This window comes from Copidosoma floridanum, unplaced genomic scaffold (genome assembly GCF_036245765.1).
Source record: "Copidosoma floridanum isolate Cflo_tuat_1 unplaced genomic scaffold, Cflo_Japanese_pri ptg000017l, whole genome shotgun sequence".
NCBI lineage: Eukaryota > Metazoa > Arthropoda > Insecta > Hymenoptera > Encyrtidae > Copidosoma > Copidosoma floridanum.
Genome location: NW_028321894.1, coordinates 13,032,020 through 13,053,166, shown reverse-complemented (window position 1 = coordinate 13,053,166; position 21,147 = coordinate 13,032,020). Strand labels below are relative to the sequence as shown.

General features: G+C 30.3%; 1 protein-coding gene across 1 annotated transcript in view; it reads left to right on the top strand.

The window, feature by feature from the left end:
• Nmdar1 (glutamate ionotropic receptor NMDA type subunit 1) overlaps positions 1 to 21,147 on the top strand; it is a 1,366,481-nt gene that overhangs the window by 277,586 nt on the left and 1,067,748 nt on the right. Inside the window, exon 5 of the mRNA XM_089592421.1 lies at positions 3,593 to 3,693. Within this exon, the coding sequence (XP_089448547.1) occupies positions 3,593 to 3,693 (101 nt within the window). The remainder of the gene's footprint in view (positions 1 to 3,592; positions 3,694 to 21,147) is intronic.

Genomic DNA, 21,147 nt, shown 5'->3' with positions numbered 1-21,147 from the left:
AAGTTGATGTTGAGTTACAGAAAATATTAGACAGTTAAATTTCACACATATATAAATATATATGTACAGATATAGCAAAAGGTCCAAGGAACATTTTAAGCTTAAAGTCAGGAAAGCTGAAGCATGAGAACATTGTTGAAAATTAAGTTGCTTATTAAATTTTTATAAATAAATAAATAATTAAATAAATTTTCAAGTTTCGTTGATTTCATTTGAAAATATCAACTTTTAAGTAACTCTCATAAAATTTTTATAAAATTTCATTAAAAAGTATCCGAGTAATTGATTTTATAATTAAAAGTGATTAAAATACTGAAACATGCGTATAAACAATAAAAATCAAAATTTTGCATAATCCTTTTGAAGTATTTTTAGTATTGGTAAAGACATTCATTTTATCAACGTTTCATACAAGTCGATAACCAAGGGTTTTTTAGGGGTGTTTACTTGAAGTGTTTTGTCTTAATTTCGAGAACTGATTTAGTACCTCAAAGTATATCGTAAAAGTGTTGTCTGATTCGTTGCACAGCCTGTATTTTTGAGTGGCTGTGATTATATTACCGATAGTTATTTGTAATTTGTAATACTGATAGTATTTTGTCATTAATTATCTAAGAAATAAATTAAAAACGTAGATTTTCGTATAAAAAATTCTATCTAATTCGTCGTGTACAATTTTGAATAATAATCGACACGTACTTATTCTTTTTTTTTTTAAATAAAATTTGAAAAAGATATAGATTCTAAAATTTATGGTATTATAAAAGTTACAGAAAACACTTTATATACGTAACGTTGTGAGGTACATATAATACATGAATGTCCTACAATTAAATACGAAAAAATTTAGCCTAGAAACATAAAAAACGATTGAAAATTTTTTAAGACTCAGCATATTAAGAAAGTGTCGAACATACATACAACCTGAAATAATGTATGAAGGGTTACATAATATTTGCTAAAAGTTGAGCCTAGTCTACATAATACTACAACTAAGTATTCTTGAATGTTTCAAGAAAAAATATTTATTTTTACTCAAGTTATAGTTAAAAATTAAAATGACTGTTTTTTGCATGTATTATTATGACTTTACATACACAAGGAGTATATCTATAGCTACGAAAAGTACAGAATCTTCAAGGGGCTTGTAAGTCTCGTAAATTTTTCAGTAAAAAAAAAAAAAAACACGTGTTAATTATTTTCCAAAATCGTACAAGATAGACCAAATATAATATTTCATACAAAAACCTAATTAGATAACGTAATACTTGTGTCCCCTGGATATTCATGTATTTGTATTGGAGAGAAAACGATAAAGTAAGTTATAATTTAGTCAACCGGATAAAAGTCTCGATAGTGGAAAAATTAGAAAACAGCACTGATTTGAATAAAACTTTATTAATTATATTCGTCAGTCTCCAAAGTATATTCTGCGCACTAAATCTCGTCATTCAGTTGCAAGGGGCCCAAGCTAGGTGAATATACAATTTAAAAACTATCTCAACCTTTAAAGTAACTAATAAACTTTTTGACTCTTGTTTTGTCCTGAAATTGTCATTCTATCAGTACATTTGGTCATTGATTATGAGTCCAACGTAATATTACACGGATAATGTCTTGTATTTTAGAAATCGTGTCATAATGGCCAAAGTTTTAACTTTGAGTCACAAAAATGGCAAACTACGTATTTATTGTCCAAATTGGGCTTTAAGGAATACTTTTGGTCTCTTACTAGGGATCCAGCTTTAGGTGACACGAATGATATTACAAATTTCTAAAGTTATGTACTTTTCTATACCTTCTTCTAAATTTTGGAACCAAAGCCACTAACTAAGCAGAGTTTTGACAGTAAAAACTTAATTAGCCGTTGTCGTCTGAATAAGCTATAACATAATCCGTGAAATCTTCCGACGGACTGTTTCAGCGATAAGAAATACCTTCATGATGACATCCTTAGCAACAGATATGCAATTTAAAAAAAAGTTCTAAAATCAATTCTTTGGTTAAGGCAGTTGTTGGGGTAAATATGTCTTTAGCTGGAACTCCTTGCTGTTTCCTAAGAAAGCAAGCTGGTAATAAAGGTGAAAGCTGAGTGGTAATTCCATTCTACAAACACAATACGAAATATTTCATTTAAATCGCAGTTGTTTACTTACTTTTTCATGCATTCGAGCATATTATCAAATGATACACGGTCTTTTCAATCATAAAATAGTAGAAAATCAATAGCATCATTTAATAATTGGTTAAGAAGCCAAAAAAAAAAAAATCAAAAGAATTTTATGATGAAGTTTTACGGCTTACTCATTCACATGAAATCGACTAGTAACAAACAAATATCTTAGCGTGAATGTTTTACTATGTTAACTATTCATTGGATTATAATTAAAGGAAAGATAATAAAACTATGAAGATTACTTTTTGCCTTGGCTTACTTACAAAATTTTAAATTTTTAATAAAAAATGATATGTAAATAGTGACGCTACCTTTTATTTATTACGTAAGAAAAAAGAGTAAAATTCGATGAGCTTATCGATCGCTCAGGCTTGTTTATAACTAATTTAATTACAATTTAAGTATATTTTAAAGTGTTAAAGTACTTAGATATTTTTGCAATCTTCTTACATTCACTCTTTAGAAAATCAAATAAAAACAGTAAGTTGTTCTAATACCTATGTTTTACGATTTTTTTCTTATTTGACGATATTCTGCCATCTATTCCACTAGCTCACTTTTTCGATGATAGTTTTTATAAAAGAAATTTGTATTAACTTACTTCACAATAATATTCATAAGCAAAACTTCTTTATTAGTATTAAGTCTATATTCTGTCTCTTTTATATTTAAGATCTCTTAAGGACTTTTATGTACGTAAAAATTACATGTATAGACTACCATCTGTATGTATTTAAATGTGGACGGACACAACAATCATTAAAATCGTAATAACGTCAAGCAAAGAAAAACAAAATGTTATTCAGCAAAAGCACTTGCTCTCACTTAAAGTCTGATACAGAAGCTCTGTTTCGTTCATCCAAATTTAAACAGACACAGTTGATTGTCTCCACGTCAGGTATTTGCATGAATACAAGCCTTGAAGAGGTCTCAAAAATGAGGGACAAAATATAGACCAAATATTAATAAAGAAGTCCTTCTCATTAATTTTGTTGGAGAGTCGTTGTTAAAAGTTCCTTCTAGAAAACATTTTTTTATCATGTAATCCATGACTTAACAAAGAACAATAAAATGGAGTATGTAATAAAATTTTCTGATTAGTAAATGTGTATATAATAAAGATTCTATGTTTTATTTTTCAAAATCATAGAGAAGTTTCTATGACCTACATTTCTGCTAATACGCTAGAACTCACTAATTAAGTAGGACTAAGTAACAATATATTTAAAAATGTTATGTAAAGTAGAGAGTAAGAAAAATTGTAGAGAAAGTGCTACATACAGACAAATGACGTAGAAAGTTTAGAAAAAGACTGCTTTTTATTGAGTAATATGATCTATGAATTTGTTTAGAATCATATATTTATACCTAAATGGTATGTATCAAAGAAGAATTTATTAATATTTATCTTTACAGGTCGAATACATCATTGAATTTGAGCCAGGCTTAAAAAATTTTAGAAATCACTTGCTTGAACTGAAAAATGCTCAATCGAGAGTGTACTTACTATACGCATCGTAAGTATTGTAAAAGGTTGTTCATTAGAAACAAATGACTTTTAATTGCTACACGTATTTGAATTAAAGTTTTTGTAGATTGTTTGTAACATACTTTTACTATTTAATAAGTGGAACCATAATCTTAAAAATCATTATTCACGAGTAGATATATGAAATTTATGATTTTATGTTATTCGTGAAGTAATTTGGACCATATTCAACTTAATGAATATCAAGAATAGTGTTCCTTTACTTATACTACAAATCATAGTGTGTCATGTAACAAATTTTTCGCTATAATTTTATCTACACATCAGCATGTAAGTAATTTTTATTCATTTATTGCACGGTAAAAATTATTTTTTACAACATCCTATAGGTGTGTAAAGTATAAATTACTCACTACAACTAAGTATAAAAAAAATTTTCATGAACCCATCCCTAACGACAGGTATTGGACCATTTTAAATTCATTCTATAATAACCATGATACCTGTTTTATAGAATATTCGATAAAAACGTATAAAATCAGTTTCGATTACCAACAATCTGTGGGCCAACTATGTAAAAATGAGTATGGTGCCCTAATGAAGGTGTACACAGACATTTTTATTTTAAGATGTTGTCAACAAACCCTTAACTGTCGTGATCAGAGTTAGTCATTGAAATGCAACTATCAGGAAAAAGATTTTCCTTATATGATGTGATATCTATGTGTTACGTAATTTATTTCTTAGTTTTTAAATTCTATGTGTAAGAACTTGCTGTGTGTACATTTTAATTTTTCTCTCTTCTTATTTTTATCATAGTATTGCAGTACTAAAAATGCATTATGCAGAGAGATGGATAGAAAGAAAGGAAGAGAGAGGGAGAGAGCAAAAGATAAAGAAAAAATTAGAATTTAAATTAGACCATAGTTATTTAGTTGGTACTTAGAGCTCAGATTTATAGTTTAGTACATAAGAAAGTAAATATTTCATTTATGAATACGAAAATAATGGTAGAACGAGCACAAACAATAAAATGAACAAGAAATGTATAAGTATATGGTACTAAAATCAGAAAAAGGGTATTAGTAGTTATAATAATAAAAGAAACAAATATAAAAATGCATAAATGGAAGAACAGTTTACCAAATAAAAAATGTTAAGTATAAAACAAAAAGAACATTGAAAAATACGTAATAGTATTAATTACGATGAATAGTAAGCAGAGATATAGATAGAAAAGAGAGAAAAAGAGAGATATTCATTTTATTTTCAGAAATATCTTATAAAAAATGGAAAAAAACATGAGTCTCAAACATTTATTTTCTGTATAAAGCAGTGTTACAGCAAATGTTCTTCTAGATACGACCATATTTAATAAATACGAAATTATTTTTTAGCAGACTTTGATTACGTCCTAGTTCTGTGATGCAACCTTTACGCATTAATATTTTAATTTGTGATGTAACATGTAGTGAATAAATGTATTGGAATAAAGCAGAAACGATTAAACTAATGACGAGAAAAAATTTGCTAATACTTTATCATACGATAAAGTATTAAATGGCGACAGCCTTTCTACCATAGTGTTGAATGTATATTTAATTATAATTTTGACTAATTTATTTTGCAAAATAAAAAAGCTAACTGATGTAGTTTTAACGAAAATTTAATTTCTAGAATTACAAATATTACAAGAACCTGGACAATTAAGACTTACATAATGCTGAAAACATAAAGTAACAAATACTAATAAAAGTAGATCAATTTAAATACTAGTTTACTGGTCAGCTTTTTCCAAAAGAAAAAAAGGGCCCATAGGGTATGCTTCTGTTTAAGTACTAAACTGGATCGACAATTTAAGGAAAGACTAGGTTGGTCAGGAAGTGAAAGTATATTTAATTGATATATTCCTGGTAAAGCTTGCTGTTCTAGGCTAGGTGTTTATTTTGGCAAGTGCTTACTTCAAATGGCTGAAATTTTTAGAAATCAGATAACTAATCGATCAAGCATTGGTACCGCTTTCTAAATACACTTTGAGGAAAAGAGCATACTGTATGTAAAGCAAATTTGTAAAATACTTCTGATAGTATGTCTGTTAATGCCATTGGTTCTCTTGTCCTTGCACTATCTAATGTTTTTTTTTTTTAATTTTACATTTTTGTGTGTAGCAGCAATGTGGTTGCGCGTTCCCTTCTAATAATATTTTTCTTTTATTCGTTGATAAGTTTCTACTACCCCTCCATGACCTTTAAATGAACTTGTGATATACATACTCATGTTTTTTTGTCTTCTGAAACTATATAAAACATGTGCCGGAAGTAATTGCCACTTTTAGAGAAAGCTAACGCAATTTCCTAGAAATTCGTGCAGTGTTAACTTCTTTTACTGAGATCAGGTTTGAAAAATTTTTGAAGCACGTTTGTAAAGTGTTAGGTTCTATTTTGTTATCAAAGTTTCAATTGATGTCTAGTAAAAATGTGTACATTTTTTTTTAGTTATAATGACTCCTAATTTTGGTGGTATACGTAATACATCTTCTTTTGTTGTAATCCCTGTATCTTAGAGTAACTAACTTTTTTAGCAGTCTTATTTCTACATTTAAAAAAACAAAACATATGTAATCATCCTGCAAATAAGTTAAATTTTCATATGTACTAAAATGTGTTATTTTATTTTTTTGTTAATCACATAAAACGAATTACCAAAAAGGCTTATTTTCCTTGTTATCTTTTCACTACAAGCTGAGTTTTAATTTTGCACTATAGGTTTTAATGATACTGTATGGCTTGTTTGCAGTAAAATATTCTGATTGAAAATTTTTTAAAAATTAAATCTAATTCTATTCTTTTATGGTTTACGAATAATAAGTTGTCTTCTTCATCTTAACTACTATTTTGTTCAATAGATTATAAAGTTTTTTCGTGCAGTTTATCGCTTAGGATTCGTTATTTGTTTTTGGTGGGATAGTTTCTATTCAGTTTAGAGGGGAATTATATTTTATTAGGATTCACGTTTGCAATAAATTTCTTCTCCGTTTCATCGATCTAATTAATTACGGTAGTAGAAAAAATTTAATCTTCGAGGAGATACCGGGAGTAATTTTATTTGTTATTGGTTCAAGTAACTGCCGTCATAACTTTTGATAGGAGATGTAGGTTGCAAGAACTTAGGACATCTATAAAGCCCGTCTAATGGTCTGAGTACCAAATGAGTGACGATGAAGTCCGTAAATAGGCATACGCCATCAAGAAAAAACAAAAAAAAGTGGCAAGGATGGCTAGGTGAAGAAGATGGAAATCAGAAGGAAACTTAAATAAAGTGTGACTAGGCAGTATGAAGTGTTCTGTTGTAAAACCTAGAAGTTTTTTGGCTTGGTATTGTCTTACCATGTAGAGGTAAACCAAGCTATGACTACCTTTTTCTACTGTCCCTGAATAGTTTTATTGTCATAATTAATTTTGGATATGTGATTGGATCCAAATTGCAGTCGTGGCCAAATGGCTAGTCTCGTTCTTGTTTTTATGTAGAATCAGGGTGAGAGTCATCGTATCATTATTAACTATAATTAAGATATGGCTTTTGATTGTAATATTAAAATAGGGTTATTTTTTAATACTACTACCTTTTAGGTAGTAAGGTAGATAAAAAGGTGATAAATGGGAATATGGAAATCCATAGAAGTCCAGAGTTATAACAGTGATTTAGTTAACTACTTAGTTGTGGTGGTGAAGTATGGCTTAATGGAAAATTACTTTATTGTCGTTCGAGGGTACAGCATAGTGCAAGATGTACAATTTTTTGAACATACTCTTCGAATTTGGGTTGAGTCATCTTGTAATTGTTTTTTTTTGTTAGTTTACGAAAAGCAATGCTCCCTGAGTCAATGAATTAGTGAGGCTAACCTTTTTTCTTGTAGTCAGATAAAGTACGGACAGAAACACAGATTTTAGTAACACTTGGTAATGAAGATTCAGGAGTCGTAGAAGTAGAGATTGTGGGTGTTAAATGTTGAATCGTAATTATTTAACTTTGTCATCTAGTGAAAGCTGTATATTTGTGAACTTAAGTCTCACGCTCCCTGACAGGCCGTGGAACCAGCAGTATGTCCAACTGTTCGGTTGTTAACTTTCCTTAGTGTTACGTGAATTTTGATTTATTTATATATATATATATATATATATATACATATATGTGTGTCTATTAGAATGATAAAAGATCGAAAACCTAGTTTTATTCATCTTGGTTTTATTACTCTTTGTTGCTGTCAATCCATCGTCCGGTGATTCTTTTCTCTATTTATTTATAGCCACTTCGAGTAAATCAGTTTGAAAATTTAAATCAATTTCACTCTATTCGATTTGTTGTTAATTGATTTATTTCTATTCAATTTAGATACAAATTGATCATACAAAGTGATAAGGAAAAAAAAACAGTCAGTCACTTTTTAACAAAAATGTTTAGAAAGCTACCTGTTTAATGAAGGAACCAGAATGAAACCTTAATAATATCTTTAGTTTTCAGAAATGCTATTCTTACATTCATGTATTTCACATGTTTTTTTAAAATTCACTTAAACTGCATCAGCCTGATACCTTATGCCTTATCCATATAATATACTCACTGAACGTAGGAGTCAAGAGTAGTCAAAAACTATGGAGGACAGATGATTGACGTAAAAACAACCATTCTTTTTCTTGATAGAGTGTTTTAGTAGCATGAGGTTGAGGGAAAGATGTCTCTGTTTAAATTTAGTCAATAAATCAGTGACATTCTTGCAAAACTGCGTTGATAGCAAAGCAGTTGGTTGGAGTTGTTATAATTTATGTAATCACTATATTCATTCGAAGATAAAAATCCAACAGTACCAATCACATTTTTCTGTCAAGTGCGATAAAAACTTTGGATCAGTGATAATGCAAACTGACATCATCAGTAAAGAAAATACCGTGTGTAAGCTTACGTGTAACGTATAAGGTAACAAATTTTGCATCTAACTCCTTTAGAAATCTTACAATTTATTTCTTACATAATATCACATATTATAAGTAAGAATATTACAAGTGGTATACATTATAAAAATTTGACATTCAATGAGTACATATTCTATTCATTCATACATATAAAACAACATATGCATACCTAGAGATGTAAAATGAAACTTAATAATTTTGGTGCGTATTTCTTGTGTAACGTACGTGAAAAAAGGTATTTTTACCAAGCTTTATTTTACATGGTAATATAAAGCCTACTTTGATTTTTTAAGAGATTATTACTAAATAAGCATACTGAATTAAAATAATGTTTCAAAATATCAAAAAAATGTTCTAAATTGTTAATATACGTAAAACAAGAATACATATATATGTATCGTTATAAATATTATCCTAATTTAAAATTGAGCACGGCGAGCTCTGTCTGTTCACTGTTATAATATATTGAAATTTAATAGGTTATTCCCATAACCTTTTAAAAGTAGACGATACTTTCACGGTTATTATTATTAAATAAATAATTATGTAACTTTTTAATTTGTACATGTTATTGTAGTATGTCATACATATACATATAAGAAATAATGAATGTTACATTGTTTCAAAATAATAGTAGCACAAAAAAATGAATGCACCGAGAACTTTTAACTTATTAGTGAATTAAAAAATTTGATGATAATTATATTCCTATTTTTGTTACATTATTTATGAATATTAACATATAATTTAACATTACTTTTATATTTTATCGATATGTATAAAGTCTATCTATTTGCTTTTTTGGCAACGCAGAAAAACACATGAAAACATTTATTTTTGAAACTCAGTATAGTTAAAAATATTGTTAAAGAGGGTTGTTTATACTTTATAGAGAAGGTTATTGGAAGACCGTATAAATGATGTGGAAAGGCTGTGGAGGGGGGCACAAAAAATGGTGTGAAGGGGGATGTGAGGGGGACAAGAAAAATGGTGTGGGTACGCTGTGGAGTGGCTGTGGGAGGTTGTAGAAAAAGGTAAAAAATGTCAAATTAACAGTGAAAACAGTCCAATTTCAGCTTATATGTGGTGGATCTTCGAGGGCTGTGTAGGGATGAGGAGGATCTGCGGGGGATATGTGGAATGCCCCACACAAATAACTGTATAATATAGGGATATATATCTTGGACCTACACCCCCCCCCACACACACATACATATGTTCTAGATTCATACGATTAATATTATAGATCTATTCAAAGTGCAATAAATTCCACAGTTCTATTGCGTCTTTGGCTTCCTTGCAGCGATTGTTTAACAGCCTCACTTGCTTTTATACTTTTCAATACTCCAGCTTCACTAATAACTAGTGCACTGGTTGCACTTTAGCCAGAAAAAAGTGTATTATAAGAAGAACGCCACTAGTGTAAGAAGAATGTGGTAAAATACGTTATTTTTTTATACTTTTCTCACCATTTGCTTTCTTAACTGCATTATGAGTCCCCTTCAAAGCCGAAGTAATAACTTTTCTCAATAATTAAATCTTTATCTTTAACTCCTTGCCAAGCTTTCTCGGTTAAGATTTAATATTCCAAATTTTCTAGTAAGAACGTTTTCTTGATTCTAAAAATAATCTACATTGTGCTCTCTGCAGGCTTTATGTAGTGAATTTATACCTGGATCACATTTAACAATACACTTTACAATTTTTATATCTGGTAGTGGTACTACCAAAGTACAGGTAGCTTGGTACGTAAAGTTCGATGGGTAAGGTGTTAGTAATGTTATTCAAAAGACCATGTTCTCTTTTACCATGTATGATCATCACTTTTTAGAGGTAACTCACGACTGAGCTGTAGAGAAGGAAATCGTATGTAAAGTCTGCAAGTCTTAAAAATATGCTACTATGAAGGTATATAAGCAGTGTATTTATGGATGTTGGCCGTAGTGTAACCGTTGTACTGTACAGACATAAAATTCGAAGAGAAATGCGTAAAGTCTGAGATTTCTAACTTTAACGCAGTCGTAAAATAAGAAGAGCTCTCTAATCAATATGGGGACTTACTACCTTACAGTATTTAAGCTGTTTTCTGTGTTCCATTTTCTTGTGACAAGATGAACATTTTATCAGTGCTAATTTTGCGTCCTAATGGACTAAGATAATTATTTGTATTTAAAGTCGCGTTACCAATCAAAACAAAAGTTCTTTAAAGAGCTTTTAGAGCCTTTGTAGTGTCTCCAAACGATGATCTATAAAACTTTACAATGATTTTTGATGATTCCACAAGCAAAAAATAGGATAATGTGTTAGCTTTCTACTGCATGTAAAGACATTCAGATATTAATTGCTTTTATCTCTGTCCATCGTATGCACAATTACCAAAGCATCTTGTAAAAGATAACCTTAATCTTCTAGCTGTATTTTGTTAGGGTCAACCTAATTCAAAACATGTGTACAATGATCACATCAATTCTGGTAAGTCCTACAGATCTCTTGAAGATCTACGCTCGAGCTGTTAAAATGATGTTAACCATGGTTTCGCTCTTATCGACAAGAATAGGCAGATAAACAACAGCTGATACCGGAAAAATTTTGACAATTTTGCTATAAATATAGGACAGACACAGGAAAAACTAATCGTTCTACTCTGAAACGCTAAAGTACTAACGTATACGAAAGAAAAAAAGGCGTTTGTTATCAGCTGTTGAAGGCAAAAGAAGTCGTCAAAAAAATGTAAATTATTAAAATTTGGAATAGATGATATTAAGAGTATTTTATAAGACTTTCTTATTTTATAATACTTTCACATTTTTACAGAGATTTTCTAAATAAATAAAAATGTGTTAAGCTATACTGATCATAGTATATGCTGATAAAGTCACATACATAAGCTATTTAGTATTAAGACATGAGCTCCGCTTCACTGTTAGTGGCAGACTGACTAAAGTGTATCGCTCAGCATACGCGAACTGCCTGACACCACGAGTATCCTTACGTTCAACTTCACACAAGACTGTACCGATTTACCATATATTACAACACGCCTCCTTAAATTTACAGTTTTGCCTGCTTACTTTTGCCTTTTTATTTTATATTGTATTGATTTCAGTTGTACATATTAAACATTTGACTTTTAAATATGTTTAAATAATTCTTTTCTCAACCTTGTCGTTGGAATATAAGTTAAATTTTTGGTTGACTCAATCTCAATTACATTAATAGATGGATTGCTTGGACTTTGTTGATCTTACTGTGTGAAATAAGACTTGAATCACTTGATGTTAGTAATGATGTTTATATGACGGACAACGCTTCGACAATGTTCACTGGCCTTATAAGGTCAAACTATAATATTTAAACGTACTAACTATATGTGCGTGCTTCAACTCTATACTCGATATTAACGTATAAATATTTCATCTTACTATGGCTGTAAAGTACGGTTACGTAGTAGACTAGATACCTGTATCACAAGATACATATTCATAAAAAGATCCAATGTAAAACTCATAGATACAGAAAATATCGCACAACGGCTTAAATTGTCAGTACAGCCAATAAATACAATAAATACATGTATATGTAATGATAAATATAATAAGACTATAAAATTATTGAACACGGGAATCGAGCTCTGTGGTCAAGTATAGGTATGTATTTAATTATTGTATGCATATAAGGAGACAGCGGAAGATCGCACACAAATACATTTATGACTAGGTAATACATAATACTGAAAGTAAAATTTTTAAAGGAAAGCGGTAAAATGCAAATTTCTGTGCGGTTATTAAAGTATTAATTTATTTTGAGATAGTATATTTTTGTATATGTTATTGAGGTTTCTCAATACTGTTGATGCTTAAATTAATAGGACTATTCCAGAAATAAGTCTTTTTTGTAAATTATTTTCTACATCTAGAATTTTCATGGTGTCTATGATAAACGTATGTTTTTATTACCGTATGTGTGCAGATACCACTAAGTTGCTTTTTGAGCAAAAATTTTCCTTAAATCTTAATTTTAGTTAACAATCAGTTTGATCTATGTATTCAGCGTTACAGTTATTGCATTTTAAACTATATATAGTATTTTCTTTGTCTAACATGTTAGCCTTATCCTTACCAAGATGAACTAAGGGGCTAAGTGTAGTGGTAATTTTGGGTACAAGCAAAAAAATTTATTTTTGCCAAGATCTTTTTAGATTTAATAAACAAGTTGTGAAATAAAATTTAGTACATTAATGTTTCCCTTCTCATCATTTTCATTAGTATAGTCATATTGCACTTTGATGTCCATTAAATTTTGTATAAAGCTTACAAATGTAGCTATTGCAGCTGCACCTAAGTTATCTTTATAAATATTTATAGGCTGATTAAATTTAATACTAAACATTTCATGCAACAAATTTTTAATAAATAGTACTTCAGTTACTTCTTCAGGTATTACTATGTATTCTGTAAAGTTGAACATTTTGTTAAATTACTTTGTTTATAAGTTCTCCAAGAATTTATACTATAAAACAACCTTATAACATAACTTATTGTCGATTTTTTATCAACATTATCTCCAGCATATTCTGAATCTACCTTACTTTCTCAAATGTCATTCTTTTTTTTATAATAAAATATCGATATCGTTTCTTTTGCTTTTAGCTAACATTTTTAAATTCGTACCGTATACGTAAGGTTAGTTTTCATAATCGATATGAATTGCAATGTACTGTTTAATATCTCATTAATCTTCCATAAGCTTCTGTAATAAATTTTGTTCTATTTCTTTCATTTTCTTAAAATTTTTACATCGAATTAGGTCATTATCAACAAAAGGTACAATATAGATTGGATTTAGTTATTTTCTATAAAAACAAACATAGTAATCGCTTCGTGTTAAATTTTCTTTATTTATAAGATCTTTAAAAGTATCTTAGCAAATTATAGGACTTTTTGTTGAATTTTGCAATGCTCTGTGAAATTTAAGAACTTTGATTACAGGTAACTCGTATCCTTTTAGTCAATAAACATAAACCTCTGATTTGATTTTTTCATTTAGGAATGCAGTTTTCAGGTCCATTTCCTAGACAATCGAATTATTTTGACAACAGTATGATGATAGTAAGTTTAATACTTGTACTTTTCCTACTGATTAACGCACATTCCCATTAAAATTTTTTTGTTGAAAACTTCACACAACCAACCTAGCTTTAGATGTATTATTATCTTTTTTCTTGTATGCTCATTTGACATCTTAAATCTCTTTTTTTTGGTTTTTTAAGAATTTCCTGATTATTACTTTTATTAAAATTTTTAGTTTCAATACTTATAGCATCTTGCCATTTTTGACTTTCATTAGAATTTGTCACCTCCTTGAATGTACTTGGCACATTCACATTAATATAATTTCGATAAATGTAATAAGTAAGTGAAAAACTACACCTCTCCATCGGTTTTTTCTCTCTGTAAGATTTTTTTGTTAGCTTCACATTATTACTTTTTTCTAATTCAATTTGAGGTATTTATTTTCATGTTTGCTTTTGCTTGAATAATCGTTTTTATTTTTTCATAACCATTAAAACTGTTATTTTTACTTGTACTTGAACAATTGATCTTTACTTTATCTTTAATTACCTCCACATATCTAGCTACTACAACTCGATTATTCAATAATACTCTGTTAGCATTCTCCTTGGAACCAACTAAGACTTTTTACTCCGCTTTATCATCTGATTTATTTTTTCTTCGTTTTCTGGCTTTGTTATAAAAACTGTACTGCCATAAATTATTGCATGCTCTATATTAGACGTTTTATGAAAAAATATTCTACAAGCAGTTTTATTTTTATAAGTATTTACAACTGTTTTATTTTTTAAATATGCTACAGTTTTCATTACTTCTGGCCAGTAATGCAGATTTGTTCAAGCCTTTTTTATTAGGAATATACCCATATTTATAGTTAATGTATTGTATCTTTCAGTGACACCATTTATTTCATGTACATCAAGTAGGAAAGGTAATAATTTTATTTATCTGTGATTGATGAAATCGTTCATTTCTCAATTCAAATATTTAGTCCCAGTATTACTTTACCATTGTTTTATCTTGCTATTAAATCGATCTTTAACTAAATAAACATCATCAAAAAAGCAATTTCTAGTTTTTTATATTTCTTTTATACTATAAATTCTTGTGCATTTACTATCCTCAATAAATGTGAAAAAATACTTTTCTCCTTAATGACCTGTTTAATGATACGGCCAGTTTAAGTCTGTGTTAACAATTTTAAGAGTTTTTGTTACTTTTTTTCTGTCATTTTTGAAGAACTTATTCGACATTTTACTTTTTGTACAGTTAACATGTTTTATTTAAACTTTCTTCTTTTTTTCTGGTATTCGAATATTGATTTTTTTTATTAATTTATAAGAATATTGGAAACTTATGTAACCTAACGCTATGTGCCATTTTTTTTATTTCTCAATTTTTCATAATTTCTGTTTTTTTAAAGTTTTTTGTGTGCTATGTATGCATGTCTTCTTTTCTCTGTTAACAAAGCTTTTAATGAAATAAGATCGTATTCTTCTATAGAATTAATTTGTTTTGAGATTTGAAATGTATTTTTGCAAATTTTTTCGTTACCTGTCTAGTTTTCACCGTACATAATACACTAAGTACATTTTTTTCTTTTCCTTCTTCTACAAAACAAACACCATTTAATTCTACATTTGAGTTGTGAGTATAATTATCCAAAAGCATCAATTTTTTTGTTGTGGCCATTAGTTTCTCACCATCTAAAAAAATTATAGTTACAGGCTTACTGATAATTATAAATTTTCTAAAATGTCTATCTATATTTATTGAATAATCTGTACAACCTCTATGTAACAATCAGTTTATTACGTTACTAATATTACAATTGTACACCTACTTTTCTCCTCTACACCGAATTTGCGCATACCAGGCTTCTAATGATTCGTGCAGCTCTTGCTGTTATTGATACTATGACACGATTGATCAGCTGATGTAGCCTCTGTCTCTGCTTCTCCCTCTTCTGCCACCTGATGTGCATTGTCCTCAGCCTCTTCCTATTTGTTCTTATTAATCTCTTCCTCTGCCTTGCTGCGTGTAGCTTCCTTGTATGTACTGCTGCTGATTGAATTAAACTTTGGTACATGATCTAGCTATGTGCCAAGTATGACCATGACTATAGGAGTTTTTCTGTATTCAAGTATGTAATGTGCTAGAATTACTTTCAGTTTCCACTCTAACTTCCGTCGTAAGACTTCTTTGTTTTATTCTTTGTATTACATACTCTACTGTTCTTTGCTCTTAAAAGCACTAAATCACTATGGTCTTTGATGTAGCTGTAACTTGTTGACAATGGTCTTATCAAATATCTCATCTTCTCTGTTTCTTTAGTATTTCCTCCTGCAGTTTTTACTTCGGTTAGAGCTTTTTCAAAATTTATGAAAAATTCTTTGACACTTTCAAGATTTTTTAACTTTACCTTTTTGACTCTTCTTCTATTCATAATTTCTGAAACTGTACTCTTTGTCTTATACAATCAATCAAATGTTTTTATCAAATCATAAGCTACCTCGCACTTTTTTATGTATTCAAGTTGTCCATTTGATACTTTGCTTTTGATAATCGCTCTTTCTTAAAAGTCATTTTATTCCATGTGGCACCTTTGTTTGCTACTGCTCTCACTTGAACAGCCTGTTGTTTACATTCTCTATATTCTAGTAGCATCAATTATTTAAATTTCACTGCTTGACTCTTCTTCATCGAATACGAGAACAAAAACATCCTCGATTCTCATTCTTTCAGCTATTTGAACTTCTTATTCTTTCCTCAAATCCTCTACAGTTTTGTCTATAATAAGTAATTTTTTTGTTCTATCACGAAACTTTAAGAAAAATATTTCGGATCTTTGTCTGTACTAAATTCTTCTGGTTGACTTGCCATTTACTAAAATTTTAACTTTTGTATTTAATTTTTACCACTGGATTACGGGTTCAATAGTTATCTCGTACCTAACATGCAATTGACGCAAGCACGTGCTGACTGACTAATTTTTTAGTCTTATTAGTGGTGAATTGAATTTTTGAATTTTTTCGCTTTATTCATTAAGCAAGTTTTCACTTTTTTTTAAGGGCTTTTGAGACACAATATAGAGTGAAAACTTGGAACTCGTTATCGATGGTAATTACGATTTTGCATCCAAAGCGAGCGTTAATCTTCCTGAGCTCTGTCACCATACATCTCATGTCCTTCTTTAACTTCGATAACTTCCTTGTTTGAAGGTAGCTGTTGTAAGCAATGCAGTTTATTGCAACAAAGTATATTTTCTGTAAGACGTTAATTAGTATATCTATTGAGCACATAGTATGTTAAAATAAAAGTTATAACTAGCTCACAACTGCATATAAATCTCTAATAAAAAAGGAAAAGTTAAAGCCTCTGCCGAGCGTTTGAATGGGCTCTGAAGGTTGAGACACTTTCTAAAATAGAAGTACATCCTCTACAGAGGCTTCCTCTACTTCAACCTCCATTAACGATTTTGTTTTTCGTCTTTTTCTCCTAATTTCTCTCTCAGTACTATTTGTAGCATTGATTTATCCTATGTATCTGAAATAAAAATATACCCTCAAGGCGTTTCTGTAGAGTTCAGAAGCAGATATCACTAATTATCCTTTGAACTTAAAGCTATTATCTGCTGTTTTGAGTGTAGATATCCTAATTCTTAGAGCATGTGAAATTTTGCATGCAATAAATTTCAGATTTAATCAACAAACAGTCTTCATAGTCGTCAAAACTGATTTTTGTTCAAACAACAGATGTTTTAACACCTTTTACTTTTTTGATTGGCTTGTCGTCTTGTACATGGGTATATGGGTACAATACATTTTATTCCAAAAACAGCTAAATTTCAGCATAATGTTACCACAGTACTCATATTTTATGAGGCAAATCACTTTCTCGCTTCTTCGAGATGAGTCGAATGTATTATCGTCTATACAATACAATGTATTGAACTTATCGATATTTTTACCCATGATTTGGTAGATGTCTATACTTTGAATTTTGTGGACTGAACTATCAGTATCTGGATACAATGACTTGCCCATACCTGCAAAAAACTGCTTCATATATCAATAATAAAGAATCAATAATGAAGATAGCATTTTAGAGTTTTCATTATATTTAGTACACTCAGTCCAACGTAAAAAGGTTTCTTGTTACAGTATATGTGCGTGTAAGTTGTACGGCCACGAAGTTCTCAGCTAATATTGAGTAACTATAAAGATTGGGCTTAGCCATAAGAGTCTCAGAACTATACCGTTATTGACATTTATTGACAAGCTTGACGTTAATTTTTTTCCGCTTATTATCAATTGTCTTACCGTAAACGGCATTAATCAAGAGCTTGAAAAAGAGATATTAATGTTATTACTCAATGGGTAAGTACTATGTGTCATTTGTTAAATTATTATATATTGACCTCCTCCATCTAAATTGCGCTATCTGTATTTTTTTACTTTATGGAAACGTTGCGCTTACTTTTGTAGTGAAAATCGCTTGAGTCAGAAAAACTTAGTCGATTAAAATTACAAAGCAGTGAAAAAAGGTATCCGCTTTGGCCAGGAGTGTAACCTGGGCCTCCTTCTTGCTGTAAAGGCGCTTTAACCAACTTCGCCACTGAAGCCTCGGGGGAAACCCTTTTCCACTGCTCTGTTTAGGCATGTCTTAGGTCGAACGCCGATATCATAGATATTGATGTTATTACTCGAAGGGTAAATATTATGTGTAATCAGTCAAGGTGTAATGCATTGACCTCTTCCATTTTAATTCCGCTATCTACATTTTTTTACTTTCAATGCTTTGTAATTTTAATTGACAAAGTTTTTCGCACTCCAGCGATTTTCACTATAAAAATAAGTGCGACATTTCTATAAAATAAAAAAGTAGAGAAACTAGGCCGATACGAGCACACGCCGAATCCAGCACACGTCCCCCTCCCTGCCCACATGCGTCAGCGTGCGTGAACAGCCATGACTCTATACAAAGCGCTAGGGGCTGTGCACAGCTTCCTTCTCTCTGGTTAGCCTGTAGGAGAGAGTGTTGTTTTGTATGTATGGATAAGAGTCCCAACCACACGCTCATATCTGTGAGGTATGACAAATAAGTGTTACCTTTCCAAGGTAATACATGTATACATCTACATGTTCATCTACATACATAGATAAATACTGACGTACGATGCGTGTATGTATATATTTTTAGAAAGATTTTTAGTTTAAAATGCATAATAGGTAAGTAATAGGGTAGAGCTAGAGTTAGAGATGTAGCACTTTATCTTGAGATCGAGTGGTCCTTGGTTTCAATTTGATTTTGTATAGATTTTTTTATGGGTGGACTGTTTATGCACAGCAAAAATAATATCAGCAAAATAACAGCAGTAAAAATTATCTTGTTTGTGGCTCGACAGGTCCTTGGTTCGAGTTTGACTACCAGCGTAAGTATAATTTGTTTTATTGGTGGACTATGTACGCACAGCAGAAATAAAATCTGCAAATAGCAGTAGCAGCAGTAAAATCAGCAGTAGGAGTTATCTTATTTTACCTTTCTACGTATAACTAAGAGATCCAACGATACACTTACCTGTAGGGTACATCAGCAGCCAGAACTATCTTTTATTTATAACCAAAGTGTCTCAGCCATACGCTCTTTTGCGTGCAGTACAACCAATACTTATTACTAAGAAAGGGGGCTTATCTGAATAGATACGAACACAAATGGGACAAGTATGGAATTTTTAAATTATCAGGTACTAAGTTTCCTTAAACACAAATTTTATTTAACTTTTTTACCATTTATTGTTCAATCAATAAAAATATTTGTTTTACATCATTCAAATAAAATTTAATTTGTATATAGTACTTCGACATACTTTTTTTTTATATAATACTTCAATATACTTTTTTTTCTTCTTCCCTTCATTAGTGCTACTCTTCGTCTTTCTTTTTTTGTTGACAGTTGTCAAGTTTCTAAGTTCATCTGGTGGTGGTGATAGTGGTGGTGATGGCACATTATTTTGCTGACTGAGGTTTTAAGTTGATAAAACCAGAGGCTGCAATACCTCACTATTAGGGTCAACTATTGGCAACGCTGCCTCGGACATCACCAATTGTTTGACCGGTGACCATGTAACATTGATTATTGGTGGTGATGTAGGTAGCGGTGACGGCGATGTTGCCCGATGACAAGTATGCTGCTTTTCAAACTCCTCCATAAATGAAGGAGTTGGGCTTGATGGTGATATCAACGGCAAAAGTGTATTTCGTAATACTGGTGGTATAGGATTAACATTCAGCAACGTTGCCTTTGATACCACTGATTTTTTTACCGGTGACCACGTGAGGTACAACAGCATTCAAGGAAGCAACAAGGAGTTCAATTCCAGAAGGAAAAAGAATATTAACGGTAGCCAAAACAGAAGCAGCAGTAACGGAAACAGCTTTCAAGTGGTCCATAAATTTAACGCAGCAAAAGTAAGAGTGCCTCGATTTTAAAAACATATAATCTTTTCCTTTTTTTCTCTTGCATAGTTGGCTAAATCTGTATTCCTGAAGTTGTTTCGAATTTTTCCCAAACTCGCTTGACTGAAACTATCTCCCCAAAAAACTTTTCGTAGAGAAAATATTTTTTATAATTTCTTCTGACACATTTAACTTAAGATACCAAAATTATCTTTTTTCAAACTAAAAATATTTTTTTCTAACAAGTTTCTATATCCATCTACATACGTTTGATACAAGCTGCATTTCTTGAATTATTTTAACTTTTCTTACTCGCGATTTAACGTAACAAAGGTGAGAGTGTTTCGATTTTAAAATCCTAAAATATTTTTCTCTTACAAAGTTAACCAAATCTGTACTTCTGAAACTATTTCAACTTTCTTCATACTCGCTTGACTAAAACTTTTCGTATTGAAAATATTTTTTCTCGACACATTTTACTGTAGTTACTAAAAATTTTTTTCAAACTAAAAATATTTTTTCTCATAGTTTATTATTTCAATCTACATACGTTTGATACCAACTGCTTTTATAAATTATTTTCTACTTATTCTTATAAGCGCTCAACTAAAACTATATTTCTAAAAATTACTTTTCCCTTTAAGTAATTTCTTACATCTACTACATATGTTCCATTAACACTGCCTATAAATTTTTTTGTTTATTTTGCAAATTTAAATTATTTTTGTTCGTTTTAGCTTGACACAACTGTTATACCTGCATCAGCATTAGGAAAAAAATGGCTACGGCAATAAGCAGTAACAAGCAGTGTGCCATTAAGTTACAAAGACTAAAGTATCCCCCGAGACCTATCCAGCAGCAGCAGAGGTAAGTTATCTGTACTACAGTGATTGCTTTTATTTTCTCTTTCTACGACGTATCGTGAAAGAATGTTTTCACTTTCTACTGCAGTCGTGATATTCCTACTATAAATTTCAACTAT